Source organism: Vipera ursinii, assembly GCF_947247035.1.
Source record: "Vipera ursinii genome assembly, chromosome: 1".
In the NCBI taxonomy this organism is placed as follows: Eukaryota; Metazoa; Chordata; class Lepidosauria; order Squamata; family Viperidae; genus Vipera; species Vipera ursinii.
In genome coordinates, this window is record NC_139512.1 from 257,026,266 (window position 1) to 257,044,983 (window position 18,718).

The window sequence follows — 18,718 nt, forward strand, 5'->3', positions numbered from 1 at the left end:
AAACAACCCAAAGAGATTCTTCTCTTTTTCCAGCCACAATCTCCAGGACCATAGATTTCAAGGATATCAAAGAGATAGGTCTGTAAGAAATGTCTGGGCATCTAGCCAAGTTCTGACAACTAGTATGTTTTTAACAGTATAATTAAAACTTTCTCTTCTACACAGAACTCCAAGGAGAACACCAAATTTACTGTTTGCAATGGAAACTTTTGTGGATGAAAATTGAGTTCATGAATTAATTAATTAATTAGGGAAACTAATCTAATAACATTGCTTTTCTTTATGTTAGCAGGATTCATGATTTTTAAACAACGAAATTAATACAATATTGACCATAAATGTAGGAAGTATTTTTAATTGCTATATTATTACATCAACAGCCGAAGTAATGGAGCCAGAGAAAGATTTCCTGTTTAAATACAAAGGAATCTATTTCTTAACTGGCTTGCATTCACCCGAAGGTTTAGATTCACTGGACAGTTTTGAAACCCGAGATGATGATATATTCATAATCACATATCCTAAATCTGGTAAGTTCAAAGATGTCTTCCAAGAAAGAGATAATCTTATATCCAATGCTGTTATTCAGTTCCTCAGTATTTTGGTTGCAGTAACTGTGTCGTGCTATAACCAGAGTTTAACATTTAGCATTTTATAAGAAACTGGAAATGTGGGGAAAATAAAGCTGCTAAACCTGTACTTTCATCATTTTTATTTTACCCATGCATTGCTAGATGGGTGACGTTGGCCAGTCACACTGCCTCAGCTCACCCAGGATAGTTGTGAGGAAAATAGGATGAGGAAGGATTATTAGATATGCTTGCCACCTTGAGTTAATTCTAAAACTAATAAAAGCAGGATAGAAATAAATGTGCAAATAAATAGCTAGTTTTTCTCATCCATCCATCAGTTTAATCTATCAATTTTAGAAGACTTCATTGTGTTCACACATCTCTTAAATGTTTACTATTTCTCCTGATTGGAAGGTTGGCTTTGCATAAGTTCCCCAAATAATAATGGATGAATTAATTAATTATTCCTTATTTGCAGGCACAGTATGGACTCAGAATATTGTGAGCCTGATTCTTCATGAAGGTCATCGAGATGAAACTGAAAACATTACCCTGAATGACAGAGCACCATGGCTGGAGTATAATATTTTGCATGTGGATTTTCCCAGTCGCCCATCGCCTCGTCTCTTTAGTTCCCATCTGCCCTACTATTTAGTACCCAAAGGATTACAAAATAGAAGAGCAAAAGTAGGACATATTTTGTTAACTTGTGAGGTGGTGTAGGGAACTGTCTGTCTTCTGTTCTATTAGCTCTGTCCCTGAATGTTTTATTAAGAATTAGGCAAAGGGCACAAAAACACATATATTGTTCCAATATGTTTGGTGGACACTAAAAGTTTTGAAGGGTGAGGAAAATAAACACAAACAAAACCGTGTTAACGTCAGAATATCATGTCCAGGAGAAATAATTAAGAATGTCAGAATCCATTTATATCACATTTCATAAATGTATAGGTAGAACATTGTGCTTATTCTGGGGATTCTGCCATCTCTCCGGGGGGGGGGGGGAGAGGATGGTTACTTAGATTGAAATAGGCGATCTTCAAACAACAGGGAAACGTTTGATCTGGGGGAGGGAGGGGGAGAGACAGATCTGGATTGCATCTTCATTTACAACTGAAAAGGAAGAAGCAATAACAATAAAAACAAGGAGAGTTTCCTTTCCCACAGAAGGGCCTGACACCTAAGTAAATGATGGGAGCCTGACCAAATGGATGAGGGGAGGGGGCTGAAATGGGAATGCTTTATATAGGATTGAAATGTAACTTTGTTAGATTTCGTCTTGTATTGCCACAATCGATTCCATCCTAGTAAACATTTTCCTTTTGGACTAAACTTGCATCCAAGAGTTCTTATTTCCTAAGATGTGGATTGAGGTGGGTCCTGACAAAGAACCGAATTGAATATTGACCAGTTTAAGCTTATATTTCCAGATGGATTGCAACACTTTGTGTTCCATGGCTATTTGCTATCTTGACATATCTGAACGATGTCAAATTGAGGGATGCTATCTCTAGCCCTCAAATCCCTTCCCACAATCCCTACTCTCAGTCACTCACGCCCTAGTCACCAGAAGTTTCAGCTGATGCAAAATGTAGCAGCATGAGCACTTCTGTGATCTCTAAGAACTTCATACACTACACCTGTGCTTTGGAAACTGCAGTGACTACCAGTTTGGTTCAGGATTCAAGATGCTGGTTTTGACCTTTAAACCCCATTATGAGTTGGGAACATGTTGTTTGAAAGACCTCCCCTCCCAAGTTGCAGCTGCACATCCCTTCAAGTCCAACAGGAAAAGAACATTGGGTTCCCATCAGCTAGGGAGATTTGTCAGGCAGGATCTAGGAGGAAAGCCTTTTATTCTGTGGTCTCTGCCATATGGAAAATCACTCTCTCCAAGCCGAGGTTGGCCTCAATTCTTTTGGCCTGCTGGAAGTTCTTCAGACATGGTTTTGCTAATAAGCTTTAAGATCTCATGATATAATGGAGCCTGTTAGATGAGTGTATGAGAGATACTATGTATGCTTTGCTGTCAATCTGTTTTTTCTTGTTTTTTTTCTTGTTTTTTTTACTAGTTATTATCATCTTTCGCTTACAGATTATTTATGTGAGTAGAAATCCACAGGATGCCTTGGTTTCCAGCTATCATTTTCACAAAATGTCAGTCATCATGGAAACTCCAAAAGACTTCAGTACTTTCTTTGAAAGGTTTTTGGCTGGCAAAGGTAAGAAAACCTTGATCGTAACAACGTAATGTCAGTTTTTGTTTTGGATAAGAGATTATGAATATATTTCCATCTGTTTCCCACAAAGAACAAACAATCCACCCGCTTTGCTAACATAAGTAGCAAATGATGATTCTCTATACTCATGCAGTAATTTGTGTAAACTCTAAAAAAACAGTTTATAATGGGATGGATGAGTGAAGAAGAATGAACGATGCCTAGGACAACTCATAGTGTAAAAGTGGGTAGAAGAGGCAAGCGAAGGGAGCTTATTACAGGAGAGAAACGAGTAATACTAAGATATATTTAATATAGAGGAGAAAATGGAAGGAAATTATGTGAATGAGTTGGAATGGATGGACAAAATCTAAAGTATCTATATATTTTTTCAAATCAATATTAGTTAAAGCAGGGGTCCCCAACCTGTAGACCATACCCCACTAGTGGGCCATGAGTTGTTTGCAACTGGGCCATGAAAATGGTGGGCAAGCACACACATCTGCGCATCAACACTTGTGCAATCAGTTGGCACACATGCACACCGCTTGTGCAAATGGAGCTGCACACACACTAGTGCTTGCTGGTTGCTCACACGGAAGTATCCCCTCTCCTCCCCTGCCACTTGGCAAAGCCAGAAAACTTAGGTAACTCTGAGTTAAAGAACCAAATACTCTCATGAAATCACACAGAAAGTGTTTTAAGAGTTGGAAATGGAAATAGCTAACCAGAGTAAGACTGATATTTGAAGACATATAACAAAAATTAAAGCAGATTGCCCCAAAGTTTCAAATAAGAAAAAGCAAAGAAATGAAACAATATAGCAGCACGTTGACAAAAAAAGCAAACACCCTTAACAAGTTGGAGTACACAACCATATTAATTATGGCTTCCATTCCTTCTCTCTCCTCTCCACATTCGGTGATATTAGGATACCCCTACTTGAGTTATCATGCTTTGATTTGTAGGCCTATCGGACCATAAGGATAAATGGAGGAAATACAAGCGTTAAGAATGTATCCCTGAGAAAGATGGTCAGCTGGATCATTGCAGCACTGAGCTGAACAACTAAAGTCAGTGATTTCAAGACTGCCCTCATATTTATCAGCCCTGCCTGAGCTTCTCGATATCCTCTCGCGGCTGGTGATTGAGTTTCCCAAACTCATGGTTTTGGGAGACTTCAATCTACCATCCCTGGGAGGATCTTCTGAGTTAGCTCGGGAGTTCATGGCTTCCATGACGGCCATGGACCTGACGCAAGTAATTCATGGACCGACTCATGTGGGAGGCCACACCCTTGATTTGGTATTTCTATCCGGACGGTGGTTAGATGATCTTGGTGGGGGCTCTCCAATTGTTATGCCCCTGTCATGGACTGATCACCATCTCCTGCGGCTAGTCTTCTGCTTTGCCGCTCCTCGCCGTGGGTGTGTTGAACCAATTAGATGGTTCTGCCCCAGGCGCTTAATGGACCCTGAGAGGTTCCAGGCAGCGCTGGGGTCCCCACCTGCCTCCTCTGCTCACAGCTCGGCAGATGCCTTAGTGGAAGCCTGGGAAAGGACGGCCACGGAGGCTCTTGACCGAGTTGTACCCTTGCGGCCCCTGACCCGGCGCAGATCTTAGCGGGCTCCATGGTTTTCCGCGGAGCTCCAGGAGATGAAGCGTTGGAGACGGGGCCTAGAGAGCTGTTGGAGGTCCAGCCGATCTGAATCCGACCGATTGCGACTAAGAACCTATATTAGGTCTTATCCCATGGCGATAAGGGTGGCGAGGTCCAATTACTTCGCTACCCTTATCGCGTACGCAGATAATCGCCCGGCCGCCCTGTTTAGGGTGACCCGCTCCCTCCTTAATCAGGAGGTGAGTGAGGAACCCTTGCAGGGTCGTGCCAAGGAGTTTAGTCAACATCTGTTGGACAAAAACGCTCGGATTCGGACTGGTTTGGACTCCGACTGGGCAGAGTCTGACGATCAGGACACAGGTGGTCTTGTCAATGTTATCTGGGAGGAGTTCGATCCTGTGAATCGGGAGGAAGTGGACAGGATTATGGGGAGGCTGAGCTCCACCACATGTTTATTGGACCCGTGCCCTTCCTGGCTGGTTTATGCAGCCCGGGAGGGGACACGAGGCTGGTTCCAGGTGGTTATATCTGCCTCTTTGAGTGAGGGTAGTTTCCCCGCCGCCTTGAAAGAGGCGGTGGTGAGACCTCTCCTCAAGAAGCCTGCCTTGGACCCAGCTGTGTTAAACAACTTTTGTCCGTTCTCCAACCTTCGCTTTCTTGCGAAGGTTGTTGAGAGCGTGGTGGCGCATCAGCTTCCTCTGGTTCTGGATGAAGCGGATTATCTAGACCCGTACCAATCGGGCTTCAGGCCTGGGTACAGCACGGAGACGGCATTGGTCGCGCTGGTGAATGATCTCTGGAGTGCTCGGGACAGGGGATATTCCTCTGTCCTAGTCCTATTAGACCTCTCAGCGGCTTTCGATACCATCGACCATGGTATCCTGCTGCGGCGTCTCAGGGGGTTGGGAGTGGGAGGCACAGTTCTTCAGTGGTTCTCCTCCTACCTTCTGGGGCGTTCGCAGTCGGTGTTGGCAGGGGGGCAGAGGTCGACCTCGAGGCCTCTCACTTGTGGAGTCCCTCAGGGGTCGGTCCTCTCGCCTCTCCTGTTCAACATCTACATGAAACCGCTGGGTGAGATCATTCGTGGTTTTGGAGTTGGGTATCATCAGTATGCTGACAATACCCAGCTTTTTATTTCGACCCCAAACCACCCCAGTGATGCCCTCGACGTGATGTCCCACTGCCTGGAGGCGGTTCGGGTCTGGATGGGGAGGAACAGGCTTCGACTCAACTCTGACAAGACTGAGTAGCTGTGCATACCGGCATCTCGGGATATTCAGGATATCCCATCTCTTTCTATGGGGGGGTGAGTTATTACCCCCTGTAGATAGGGCTCGCAACTTGGGAGTCCTCCTAGATTCACAGCTTTCTTTAGAAGACCATATAGCAACTGTGACTAGGGGGGCCTTCGCCCAGGTTCGCCTGGTGCGCCAGTTGCGGCCCTATGTAGACTGGGACGCCTTGCGTACGGTCACTCACGCGCTCGTGACCTCTCGTTTGGACTACTGCAATGCTCTCTACATGGGGCTGCCCTTGAAGACCACTTGGAGGATCCAACTGGTACAGAATGCAGCCGCGAGAGTTGTGTTGAGAGTTTCCCGATACTCCCATGTTACACCTCTGCTCCGCGAGCTGCATTGGCTTCCAGTTGTCTTCCGGGTGAGATTCAAGGTGCTGGTTATGACCTACAAAGCCCTACATGGCATGGGTCCGGAATACCTTAGGGAGCACCTGTGGCCGGCATCAACTTCCTTCCGCCCAGTATGCTCCCACAGAGAAGGCCTTCTCAGGGTGCTACCGGTCAAAGAATGTCAACTGGTGGCCCCCAGGGGGAGGGCGTTCTCTGTGGGCGCGCCGGATTTATGGAACCATCTTCCGGTTGAGGTCCGGATGGCGCCCGAACTCCGCTCCTTCTGGCGCGATCTAAAGACTTATCTGTTTGAACAAGCTGGCCTGGCCTGATGGGATGGGGTTGAGTTTTATTACTATTTAATGTGTTTTAACCTATTGTTATAGCTGTGGGCACTTTGTTTAATTCTCTTTTAATTTTTGTATTTTGTCTTTTAACATGTATTGCCCTGTTCACCGCCCTGAGTCCTTCGGGAGAAGGGCGGTATACAAATAAAATTAATAATAATAATAATAATAATAATAATAATAATAATAATAATAATAATAATAATAATAATAATAATAATAATAATAATAATAATAATAATAATAATAATAATAATATCCTAAATCCATTTCTCTCCTACCAGTGTTTTGTAGTTTGTGGGTAGACCATGTAGAAGGCTGGTATGCTCATAAGGATGATTTCAATATTCTCTTCCTTTCTTATGAAGAAATGAAAACGGTAAGATGTGTTTGTGTTGTGAAGTGCAATATGAACGACCAGAAAGCTTTAGAAATGATGTGAAGTGTGGATAACCTATTCCAATAGGGAGTAACAGAGGTGATCACAGGACCACTCTAGGTTATTTCTATGAACTCCTGTAGGAGTGGTGAGGTTTCTGAAGAAAAGTAAGTTTCTGTCTCTTCAAAAGGAAGATGATCTGGGAAACTAGAGTGCTGTCACCTTGATATCAAAAAAGGTTAATAAAAGGTGGGTTTTTGAGCACTTGGCTTGTCATGCTAGAATTCACAGGGTGCATGTGTTGTAAACAAGTCTGGCAAAACAAAGTTGATCTAATTTTTGATAGACTTACTTAGTAGATAAGGGAAATCCAATTAACACAAAGTATCTGTAATTAGCAAAAGCTTAGTCAAAGTCTCTCGTAATATTTTCCTGTTTTGGCTCAGAAGAGATTGACTCAACTCAACTGCATTTTTAAGAAAGGCCAAGGCATTTTTTTTTAGCCTGGCCTGGGAACTGGCCAGCCTCTGATGCAGCCAAGATTGCTAAGAACATAAGACTCTGAATCTTAGGGAAATTATGGCCCATCAATATATTGTAAACTAAAAATGTTTCTCCAAACGTACCTTTGAAAACATTTACTGGAAGTCCTAAAGCAGCATTTCTTTGTTTAATTCATTGATATTGCTTCCTAGATCTATGTATAGTTTTCATTTTAAAAAAACCCACAAGTGATTTAATCAGGGTAATTTTTTCAGTAAGAAAAGAAAGAATTAAAGATAGGGGGAATGAGTGATAGCAATGATATCTGAGATCTCAACAAACCTTTCCACCTTTTCTCCATTGTTCTGGATGACCTAATATAAAGCTCTATCAAATTGCAGGATCTGAGAAGGTCTGTCCTGAAAATATGCAACTTCCTAGGAAAAAAACTAACTGAAAAGGAGGTGGATGATGTGGTGGATAAAGCTACATTTGATAACATGAAAGTGGATTCTAGAGCAAACTACACATTCACGTCTTCTCATATCCTCGATTTCAGCAAAGGAAACTTTCTTCGCAAAGGTAGACCAGTAATAATTAATATTCTGGGACTATGCTTTAGGAACATGCCGGGCTTCATTTGAAACTGGGATTACTGCCTTCCTCTGAGAGGCACTTCCTAAAGTGGTATGGACATATTCCAATAACCTCTCTTTCTGCTGTCTCTCCAGGATGTTTTCTTTGCCTCATCAGCAGCCTGTATTGGAGGCAGCCATAAGCCTTTCTTAGGTGTGCCAATGTTCAAGTGGTGTTCTCCTTTTCACAAATTTTGGGCATGGATATAAGCTGACTTTTTCGATGATCATTCTGTTGGTTGCACAGTCTAATTATCCTTTGGCAGTGAGATTGTTCTAGCTCACAATGGCCATTTTAAGGTGCTGAAGACACAATGCCTTCACTCTCTACCCTGGGCACCGTCCTCCAGTCTTGAAACTGTTGTGTATTAATGTTAAACTGTTGAGTTATGATTTAATGTAAACCATGTTGTGAGCTAAATATCCTGACAGGAATACACGCGGCAGCGTTTTGACAGCTGTCAAAACGCTGCCGCCGGCTACTGCACATGAGCAGCAGCTTACAGCTCTCAGCTGTCATCACAGCCGCCTACCGTGCAAGCGCAGCCGCCACGAGGACGCCAGAGCTGTCAAAACAGAGCTGCCGCTGATTGGTCGAGCTGTTCTGGTGGGAGTAATACGACCCGCTGATTGGGCAACCCAGCCACCGGCTGGCTATAAAAAGCAGAGCCACGGCTCTGCCAGCTGTCCGGTTCCACAATAAAGTTTCAACTTGAGCCTGCTGTCTCTGTGTGATCCTTACCCTCGAGCTACTTCACTGGCGATGAGGATGGGATCTGCTTCGCCGAGCTGAAGTCACTAGCCGAGGGAAGGGAACTTCCGACGGCCCTGAGTGAGTCACGGCTGAAGTCACAGGCAAGGAAGTTATAACTTCCACCGCCGCCGTGAAGCATTATTCCGGACCAAGACAGTATGACCAACCTCGGGCATATCCGAGAGTTTGACATACACCACCCAGAGCATTGGGAGTCGCATATGGGACAAGTCGAGGGGTTCCTGTTGGTCAACAAAATTATGGAGGACCGGCCCAAGGCAGCAGCCCTCCTGTGCCTAAGCGGGCCGGCCGTATACGACGTTGCCGTCAGCCTCCTCAGCCTGGAACCAGTAGCTGAAGCACCCTACGTGGAACTGAAGGAAAGTCTCTGCCAGCATTTTATGCCAATGCACTCTGAGCTATTCTGGCAGGTACAATTTGCGTGTTGGCACCAGCTGCCAGACGAATCTGTGACTGATTTCATCGCAGGAGTCCGTCATGCCGCCCGGAGGTGCCATTTTCTGGATCTGGAAGACCGGATCCGGGAACAAATAGTCATCGGGCTCAAGGAAGAACGCCTACAAAGGAAACTCACCACCTAGCCTACCCTAAGCTTAGCAGAGGTCACCAGGGAAATTCTGGCCTATGAAGATAGCCACCAAGGAGACCTCCCACAGGCCGGGAACGGACAACAGGGATCGGTGCACCAGGATGAAATAGCCCACAGCGCCCACAGCGAATTTGAAGATTTGACTGACGTGGACGCCATTCAACGGCGATTCGAGAAACTTCAACCCCATCGGAACGACCGGGGGGGAAAGTCAAGAAACAAAAATGACAGCTACCCGAGGAACATCCCCAAAGAACCGCGATCCACCTGTGCCAGCTGCGGGGAAAACCATGCCAGAGCAACCTGCCGATTCCGCAATGCCAAATGCCACAATTGTGAAAAATCCGGGCACATCAGAACCGTATGCCGGAGCCAGAACTTCGAGAATCTCCACAAACTTGAGGCAACCCCCTCAGGTACGAGACCCTCATTGGCCTCTAGCAAAAAGCCCCCAGGGCCCCTAGTACAGGCTGTAGACAGGGACAAGGGATCACAGGGAATCCACCAAATCCTAAACCCCAAAGTCAAAATTCAAATCCGACTTCAAGGGGTCCCCTGGGAAATGGAAGTAGATTCTGGCTCCTCTGTTTCCTTGATTTCCTTAACAATGTTCAGGGAAATTTGCCAACGTAACCGGAGACGAATCCCGTTACCCCCCCCAGATACACCTGGCAGATTACCAAAAAAACCCCATCCAACTAAAAGGAAGGGCCCGAATTCTAGTAGAATTCAAACAATTCCGTGGGCTACTCAACATCTTAGTCACTCAGGAGGACTGCTCAAGCTTAATCGGCCTGGACTGGTTCAAACCCCTAGGCATCGCCATAATGGGAGTGAATGCAACACAGGCCGCAAGCCTCCAAGCCATCTGCAATCAGTTTGCAGACGTCTTCGACAGCTCACTGGGACAGTATACAGGGCCCCCAGTCTCCTTAAAACTAAACCCCGAGGTCCTACCCATAAGAATAAGGGCTAGAAGAGTCCCGTTCGCCCTCAAAAATAAAATTGAGGACGAACTGGACTGCCTTGTAAAATTAGGAGTCCTGGAACCGACCGATGGGGGGAGCTGGGAGACCCCTATAGTCACCCCAATTAAACCAAATGGCCAGATTCGTCTCTGCGCCAAGTATAAGGCCACCCTCAACCAAGCGTTAAATGTGCACGCTTACCCGGTCCCCGCAGTTAAAGACGTCCTCTCTTCCATCCGTTCTGGCACCATCTTTGCCAAGCTCAACCTGGCACAGGCGTACTTGCAGCTCCCGGTTACTCAGGAAACTGCGGATGTGCAGACCATCGTAACGCACCGCGGGGCTTTCAAAGTCAAGCGGCTACAATTTGGCATATCGGCAGCCCTGGGGATATTCCAAGAAATAATGGAAAAAACCTTAAAGGGAATCCCTAGGGTCTGCCCCTACTTCGACGATGTCCTAATTGCCGGCAAATCAGAAATTAACTTAGCGGAAAGACTAAGCACTGTTCTGAGCAGATTTAGAACAGCCGGTCTTAAACTACAAAAAGAAAAGTGTTCCATAGGAGTTTCCTCCACTGAATTCCTGGGGTATAAGATAGATGCCCTCGGAATTCACCCGACCGACACCAAAATTAAGGCAATCAAATCCGCCCCCACCCCAAAAAACAAACAGGAGTAACAAGCCTTCCTAGGACTGTTAAACTTCTACCACGCATTTTTGCCCCATAAAGCTACCATAGCCGAGCCCTTACACAGACTGCTGGACAAGGAAAGCCCCTGGCTTTGGACGCCACAACACGAGGCCAGCTTCCAGCACCTGAAAAACCTCTTGTGTAAAAGCTCCACTGTCACACTTTTCAGGGAGGACTGGCCCCTATGCATCGCTTGCGATGCGTCGCCTTATGGTATAGGAGCAGTCCTCAGCCACGTAATGGGAAACGGAATACAGAAACCCATTGCGTTCTATTCCAGGACCCTGACTAAGGCTGAGAGGAATTACACTCAGATTGACAGGGAGGCTTTAGCAATAGTTGCCGGCATGAAGAAGTTTCACGATTATTTATTTATTTATTTATTTTAATTCCATTTATATCCCGCCCTTCTCTGAAGACTCAGGGCGGCTTACAAGCTTAGCAGTAGCCTTCATTCTATGTATATGCCTGCTTATTAGGGCTTTCACACACACCCCAAGGGGCATTATTACAAAGTCAGCTTAATTGCCCCCAACAATCTGGGTCCTCATTTTACCTACCTCGGAAGGATGGAAGGCTGAGTCAACCTTGAGCCTGGTGGGATGCGAACCTGCACTAATTGCAGGCAGCTGGTGTTACTTAAGGAGGCATTAGCCCACTGCTCCACCAAGGCAGATTACCTTTACAGCAGACCATTCACTATTTTTACCAACCACAAACCGCTCTTGGGGATCTTCACGTGGGACAAACTAACGCCCCAAATCCTATCACCAAGAATATTAAGATGGTTGACATTTTTATCGGCTTATACATACAAATTAATCCACAAACCGGGAAAGGAAATGGGTCATGCAGATGGACTCAGTAGGCTTCCCTTGCCAGGCAAGGACCCCGACCCAGCTCCTGCAGGAAACATCCTAGCAATTTCAGAGCTACCAGAATGCCCCTTATCTGCAAAGGATATCGGCTCTGCCACAGCCAAAGAAAGGACCATTAGCAGAGTTTTGAATTGGGTAACGACAGGGTGGCCAAACAAATGCCCAAATCAATAGTTCCAGGCATACTTCTCTAGAAGACAAGAACTGTCATCCCATCTGGGATGCATCCTCTTTGGTAACAGAGTAGTGGTTCCAGAAAAACACAGACCGCAAACATTGCGCACATTGCATGAGGGACACCTGGGTACAGTAAAAATGAAAGCGTTAGCGCAGAGCTACGTTTGGTAGCCAGGCATCGATAAAAACATCAAAGAACATGTGGCAGGATGCTACCCCTGCCAGTTAGCAAGACCAGCCCCACCTCAAGCCCCAATCCATAGATGGGAAACAACTAGGAATCCTTGGTCCCGGGTGCACTTAGATTTCACAGGACCCTTCCAGGGACAGGTATTCTTAATTGCGGTGGACAGCTATTCCAGGTGGCTGGAAGTCATTCCGGTCAACAGCATCACTACGGCCACCACAGTACAGGTACTTAGGGGGCTTTTTGCAACACATGGCCTCCCCGATGCCTTGGTCTCCGATAATGGCCCCCAATTTACTTCTCGTGAATTCCAGATATTCACCATGGAGAACTCTATTAGGCACATCACCTCGGCTCCATTCCACCCCTCATCCAATGGTCTAGCTGAAGTTATGGTGAGGTCAACAAAAGATGCCCTGCGGAAGATTATCAAAGGGGACTGGCACCGGCGGCTAGCCCAGTTCTTATTAGCCCAACATGCCACCCCCTGCACAACCACAGGGAAGTCACCGGCAGAACTGCGGTGGGGACATCGCCTCATTACCAGGCTCGACAAAATGCACCCAGACAGGACAAATGCCGATGCAGAACAACCCCTCCCGATACGATCCTTGGAGAACGGACAGACCGTTTGGGCAAGGATCTACGCAGGTGGACTTAAGTGGTTGCAGGGAGCTGTGATAGACCAAACTGGCCCCTTGTCATATCTCATAGACATTGGTCGTAATGGTCACATCAGAAGGCACATCAACCAACTGAGAAGGCACAGCCCCCAAAACTTAATGGACCTCACAAATCCGGCAGTAGGAGTGCAAGGGGCTCCACAGACCACCACACCACGAGCAGACCAAGACGTCACCGGCCAAGCACCCCCAGAAACTGACCCTGGGCAACCATCTCTTCAGCCAGGACAGGGGGAAGGGGAACCAGGTGCAACAACTCCTCTCCGTCATTCAGGGCGAACCAGGAAACCACCAGCACATTTAAACGACTTCGAATGGGCAGGCAACAAGCAACAACAAAAGGGGGGGCAAACACCTGTTCGGGGGAGGGGTAAGGGGTGTTGTGTATTAATGTTAAACTGTTGAGTTATGATTTAATGTAAACCACGTTGTGAGGTAAATATCCTGACAGGAATACACGCGGCAGCGTTTTGACAGCTATCAAAATGCTGCCGCCGGCTACTGCGCGTGAGCAGCAGCTGACAGCTCTCAGCTGTCATCACAGCCGCCTACCGCGCAAGCGCAGCCACCACGAGGACCCAAGAGCTGTCAAAACAGAGGCGCCACCGATTGGTCGAGCTGTTCCAGCGGGAGTAAGATGACCCGCTGATTGGGCAACCCAGCCACCGGCTGGCTATAAAAAGCAGAGCCACGGCTCTGCCAGCTGTCCGGTTCCATAATAAAGTTTCAACTTGAGCCTGCTGTCTCCGCGTGATCCTTACCCTCGAGCTACTTCAGAAACTGTCTCCTTTAAGCCTGTAGGGACATAGCCAAAGCTCAAAGAACCATCAATCACTTCACTCAATCAGGGGTCTAGTTCCAAAAGGGTGAATTCAAGATCATTTAGAACCTCACTGGCAGACCATTGAGTTCCATGACTTCCCAGTAAAAGGTACTTAGGGCAGGAGAATCATTCAACACCTTCTAGTTAGAGAGATCTTTGCTCTTCTATTAAGCCTTCACTCTGTAATCCAGCTCTACTTAAAATATTATGGAACAGCTTCCTGCTCCAAAACTATTAATACAGATTTCTAAGAACGGTTTGACAGACAGGGAGGTGGCTAAACATTCCTCTGATAATGGAGGAATGTGCAATCTTCCAAGTTAGTCAGGTTTTGCAAACTATTATCCTCTTTCTCAGACTCATAGAAGCCCATAGTGGGCAAGGTAATTGGTGAGTGAAAACCACCTCTGGAAAACTTTTTATCTTCATCCCAATAGTCCCCTCCTGAAGTCCTGAAAAGTTTTATATACAGTCATGTGAAAAAGAAAGTACACCTCTTTGACTTCTAGGTTTTAAATATCAGGACATTGTAAAAATCATCTGGTCCTTAGCAGTTCTTTAAAGTAGGTACATACATAGTCAGTTGAACCACAGCACATGACATATTATGCTGTGTCATCATTTATTTTACAAAAAGAAATGGAGAAGCCATGTGTGAAAAAAACTAAGAACATCCTTAATGTTTCTATTGGTATGAAGAAGCTAAGTAGCAGCCAAGTGCTGCTAAGTTTAGCCCGGACTTAAGTACCATTGGTTGTGAGAGAACTGTTATGGCTCTTGTGTCTGTAACTGGCTCGGGTGAAAGTCGAGCCAGCTTGGCTTGGCTTGGTTTAATGGATTTGTTTTGCCATCCTGATTTGTCAACATTAATAATCTTTTTCAACTTCTTCTGCTCTGCTCATCTAGCTGCTGTAAACGACCCAATGCGAGCATCCTTGGCATATGGTTCACTTACATTATTCCACTGTGGATTTATATGCCCTTAGGAGAGTTCCTGCCTCCTGGGCGTGACCTACCGCCTTGTGTTCCATCTCCCTTGAGGACGGGCCCAATTGTTGGGACCCTGAGAGGTGGTTGGGCATAGATAGGGGCTGTTGGCTGAACCTAATTAAAAAGCCCCTACTATGTTTTTTAGTCGGTTGGTTTAGGGGGTTAGGGAGGGGGCGAATGATATAGGTGGGAGGGATAAGGGTATTTTATCAACCGGCTGTCAGTCCAGGCCGGAGACGGTACCCGGCGAGACAGGCTTGGGGTTGGGGACCTCGGGTTCTTCCGGCTATGGGGTGGGGTTTCCTATCCCCACGACGATTGGGAATGGCAGCAGGAGGTCGCACGGAGGGCCATACCAATGTCTGGGATAACGCCCCCGCTGTTTTCAAGCGGTAGCATGCTCCGACCCTCCGATTGCTACCCGTTTATCCGGGGGTGAGGGAGATCAGGTCCCTGAGCTTAGACTGGTGTATTTCAATGCCAGATCCGTGGTGAACAAAGCTCCCCTCGTCCGAGATTTGATCGAGGAGGAACGTGCGGATCTGGCATGGATTACAAAAACCTGGTTGGGCCCAGAGGGAGGTGTCCCTCTGACTGATCTTTGCCCTCCAGGTTTCTGTGTGCTACACTGGTCACAGACTCAGGGTAGGGGCGGGGGTGTGGCGGTGGTTATACGGGAGACCTTATATCCGTGGGAGACCACTGTCGTACAGATTGGTGGGAGTGAGTCGCTCCTCCTGAGGTGCAGCTCTGGGGTTCAGTTGGGCTTGTTGCTGACATACCTGGCACCCAGCTGTGTTGCAACGGCCCTGCCCGGGCTTCTCAACACCCTTTCAGGGCTGGTGGTTGAATTTCCCAGACTTATTGTTCTGGGTGATTTCAACCTTCCATCCCTGGGCGGGTCATCAGAGTTAGCTCGGGAGTTCATGGCCTCCATGACGGCCATGGACCTGACCCAGATAATTCAGAGTCTGACCCATGGAGGGGGTTACACTCTCGACCTGGTTTTCCTATCTGGGCAGTAGTTTGATAATCTGGGAGGGGGCTCGCCAAATATTGTCCCCCTGTTGTGGTCCGATCATCACCTCCTATGGCTGGTCTTCCAATACGCTACCCCTCGCTGCTGGGATGCAGAGCCGACCAGGTGGTTCCACCCCAGGCGCCTGATGGATCCAGAATGGTTCCAGATGGCGCTTGGGTCTATACCTATCTCCCTCACTCACAGCCTGGCCAATGCCTTGGTGGAGGCTTGGGAGAGGGCCGCCACCGAGGCACTTGACCGTGTTGTACCCTTGCGACCCCTGACCCAGCGCAGATCTCGTTGGGCTCCATGGTTTTCTGTGGAACTACAGGAGATGAAGCGTCGGAGATGGAGTCTGGAGAGCTGTTGGAGATCCAGCCGATCTGAATCTGACCGATTGCGACTAAGATCTTTTATTAGGTCTTATCTCGCAGCGATGAGGATGGCAAAGTCTAATCACTTCGCGGCCCTCATCGCGTCCGCAGATAATCGCTCGGCCACCCTGTTTAGGGTAACTCATTCCCTCCTTAATCAGGAGGTGAGGGAGGAGCCCTTACAGGGGTGGGCCGAGGAGTTTAGTCAGCATCTGGCGGACAAAGTTGCTCAGATTCGGACCGGGTTGGACGCTGACTGGGCAGAGTCTGATGGGGAGGAATCGAGCGGTCTTGAGAGTAGTATTATCTGGACTGAGTTTGATCCTTTGACTCCTGAGGAGGTGGACAGGATTATAGGGAGGCTGAGCTCTACCACCTGTTTATTGGACCCGTGCCCCTCATGGCTGGTTTATTCAGCTCGTGAGGAGACACAAGGCTGGTTACAGGCAGTGATATCTGCCTCTTTGAGTGAGGGTGTCTTTCCTGCCGCCTTGAAGGAGGCGGTGGTGAGACCCCTTCTCAAGAAGCCTGCCGTGGACCCGACTGTTTTAAATAACTACCGTCCGGTCTCCAACCTTCGCTTTTTGGCGAAGGTTGTTGAGAGTGTGGTGGCACATCAGCTTCCTCTGTTCCTGGAGGAAACTGATTATCTGGACCCATACCAATCGGGTTTCAGGCCCGGGTACAGCACAGAGACGGCATTGGTCATGCTGATGAATCATCTCTGGCGGGCTCGGGACAGGGGTTGCTCCTCTGTTCTAGTACTTTTAGATCTCTCAGTGGCTTTTGATACCATCGACCATGGTATCCTGCTGCGACGTCTCGGGGGTTGGGAGTGGGGGGCACTGTTTTACGGTGGTTCTCCTTCTACCTCCTGGGCCGTTCACAGTCGGTGTTGACGGGAGGGCAGAGATCCACCCCGAGGCCTCTCGTTTGTGGAGTCCCTCAGGGGTCGGTCCTCTCTCCCCTCCTGTTCAACATCTATATGAAGCTGCTGGGTGAGATCATTCGTGGTTTTGGGGTGGGGTATCATCAGTACGCTGATGATACCCAACTTTTTCTTTCCACCCCGAACCAACTCAGTGATGCCCTCGATGTGATGTCCCGTTGCCTGGAGGCGGTTCGGGTCTGGATGGGGAGAAACAGGCTCCGACTCAATCCTGCCAAGACTGAGTGGCTGTGCATACCGGCATCTCGGGAAAACCAGTTTTGTCCATCGTTAACTATGGGGGGGTGAGGTGTTACCCCCTGTTGATAGGGCTCGCAACTTGGGCATCCTCCTGGATTCACAGCTCAGTTTAGAAGATCATATAGGAGCCGTGACCAGGGGGGCTTTTGCCCAGGTTCGCCTGGTGCGCCAGTTGCGACCCTATCTGGACCGAGATGCCCTACGCACAGTCACTCATGTGCTCAGGACCTCCCGTTTAGACTACTGCAACGCTTTCTACATGGGGCTGCCCTTGAGGACCACTCGGAGGCTTCAACTGGTGCAGAATGCGGCCGCGCGAGTTGTGATGGGGGCTTCCCGATACTCCCATGTAACACCTCTACTCCGCGAGCTGCATTGGCTTCCGGTTGCCCTTCAGGTGAGATTCAAGGTGCTGGTGATGACCTATAAAGCCCTAAATGGCTTGGGTTCGGGTTATCTGAGGGAACACCTGCTGCCGGCATCAAGCTCCCTTCGTCCCGTGCGCTCCCACAAGGAGGGCCTTCTCAGGATACTGCCGGTTAAGGAATGCCAGCGGGTTATTCCTAGGGGAAGAGCGTTCTCTGTGGGCATGCCTGCCCTCTGTAATGATTTACCCGTGGAACTTAGGACCGCCCCTCATCTGCATTCATTTCGCCGGGACCTGAACACCTGTTTTTTTGATCTATCAGGCCTGGACTGAAGGGGTTTTAGCTTTTTTAAACATTGTTTTAATTGGGCTTAATTAATTTAATGTATTTTAATTCTATATTATCTTTTATATTGTATTTTATGCTGCCCTGTAAACTGCCCTGAGTCCTTCGGGAATAGGGCGGTATAGAAATTTAAATAAATAAATAAATAAATAAATAAATAAATAAATAAATAAATAAATAAATAATCAAGTGACAGGATGACACAAATAGCCTCTACTTTAATTGAATACAAAAACTGTTGACATTTTTTTAACTGTTGTTTCCCAGGCACTGTTGGGGACTGGAAGAACATCATGACTGTTGCCCAGAGTGAAAGGTTTGACCGTGTCTTTAAGGAGAGGATGGAAAAGCTGCCCTTCAGGTTCTGCTGGGATATTCAGGAGGATCCTGAGTCTATTTCCAGCTCAGTGGAGGAAAATAATGTGTAATGCACAACTTCAAATGGCTGGAATCAGAGATGACCTTCCAAGAACGGTCTTTATGTAACCTTGTAATGCCTAAGTCTCAACTCTGCAGAGATCATAGAACAGAGCAACATTAAATTCTATGTTATTATTAAATACTGTACAGTATTTGCTTATTGATTTAGATTTCCATAACTGCCTGACTCTGGGTGTTATACAAAGACAACATAGCAAATAAAAAATATATATAATATCAACAACACAATATCCAAAACCAATATATCCACAACAGCCAGAGCCATTTATTATACTTTCCACCTCCTTGAAGATATATGTTGCTTGATATCTTATCTTAGCCCAATTC

General features: G+C 47.0%; 1 protein-coding gene across 1 annotated transcript; it reads left to right on the plus strand.

Moving 5' to 3' along the window:
* Nucleotides 1–388: 388 nt before the first annotated feature.
* On the plus strand, nt 389–18,378 carry LOC310636148 (amine sulfotransferase-like; the record flags this gene model as incomplete). The annotated part of the gene is made up of 6 exons (XM_083355687.1): nt 389–530; nt 1,051–1,259; nt 2,671–2,797; nt 6,677–6,771; nt 7,656–7,836; nt 18,218–18,378. The coding sequence occupies 6 exons, from the start codon at nt 389–391 to the stop codon at nt 18,376–18,378; spliced, it is 915 nt and encodes a 304-aa protein (XP_083211813.1).
* Nucleotides 18,379–18,718: the final 340 nt, after the last annotated feature.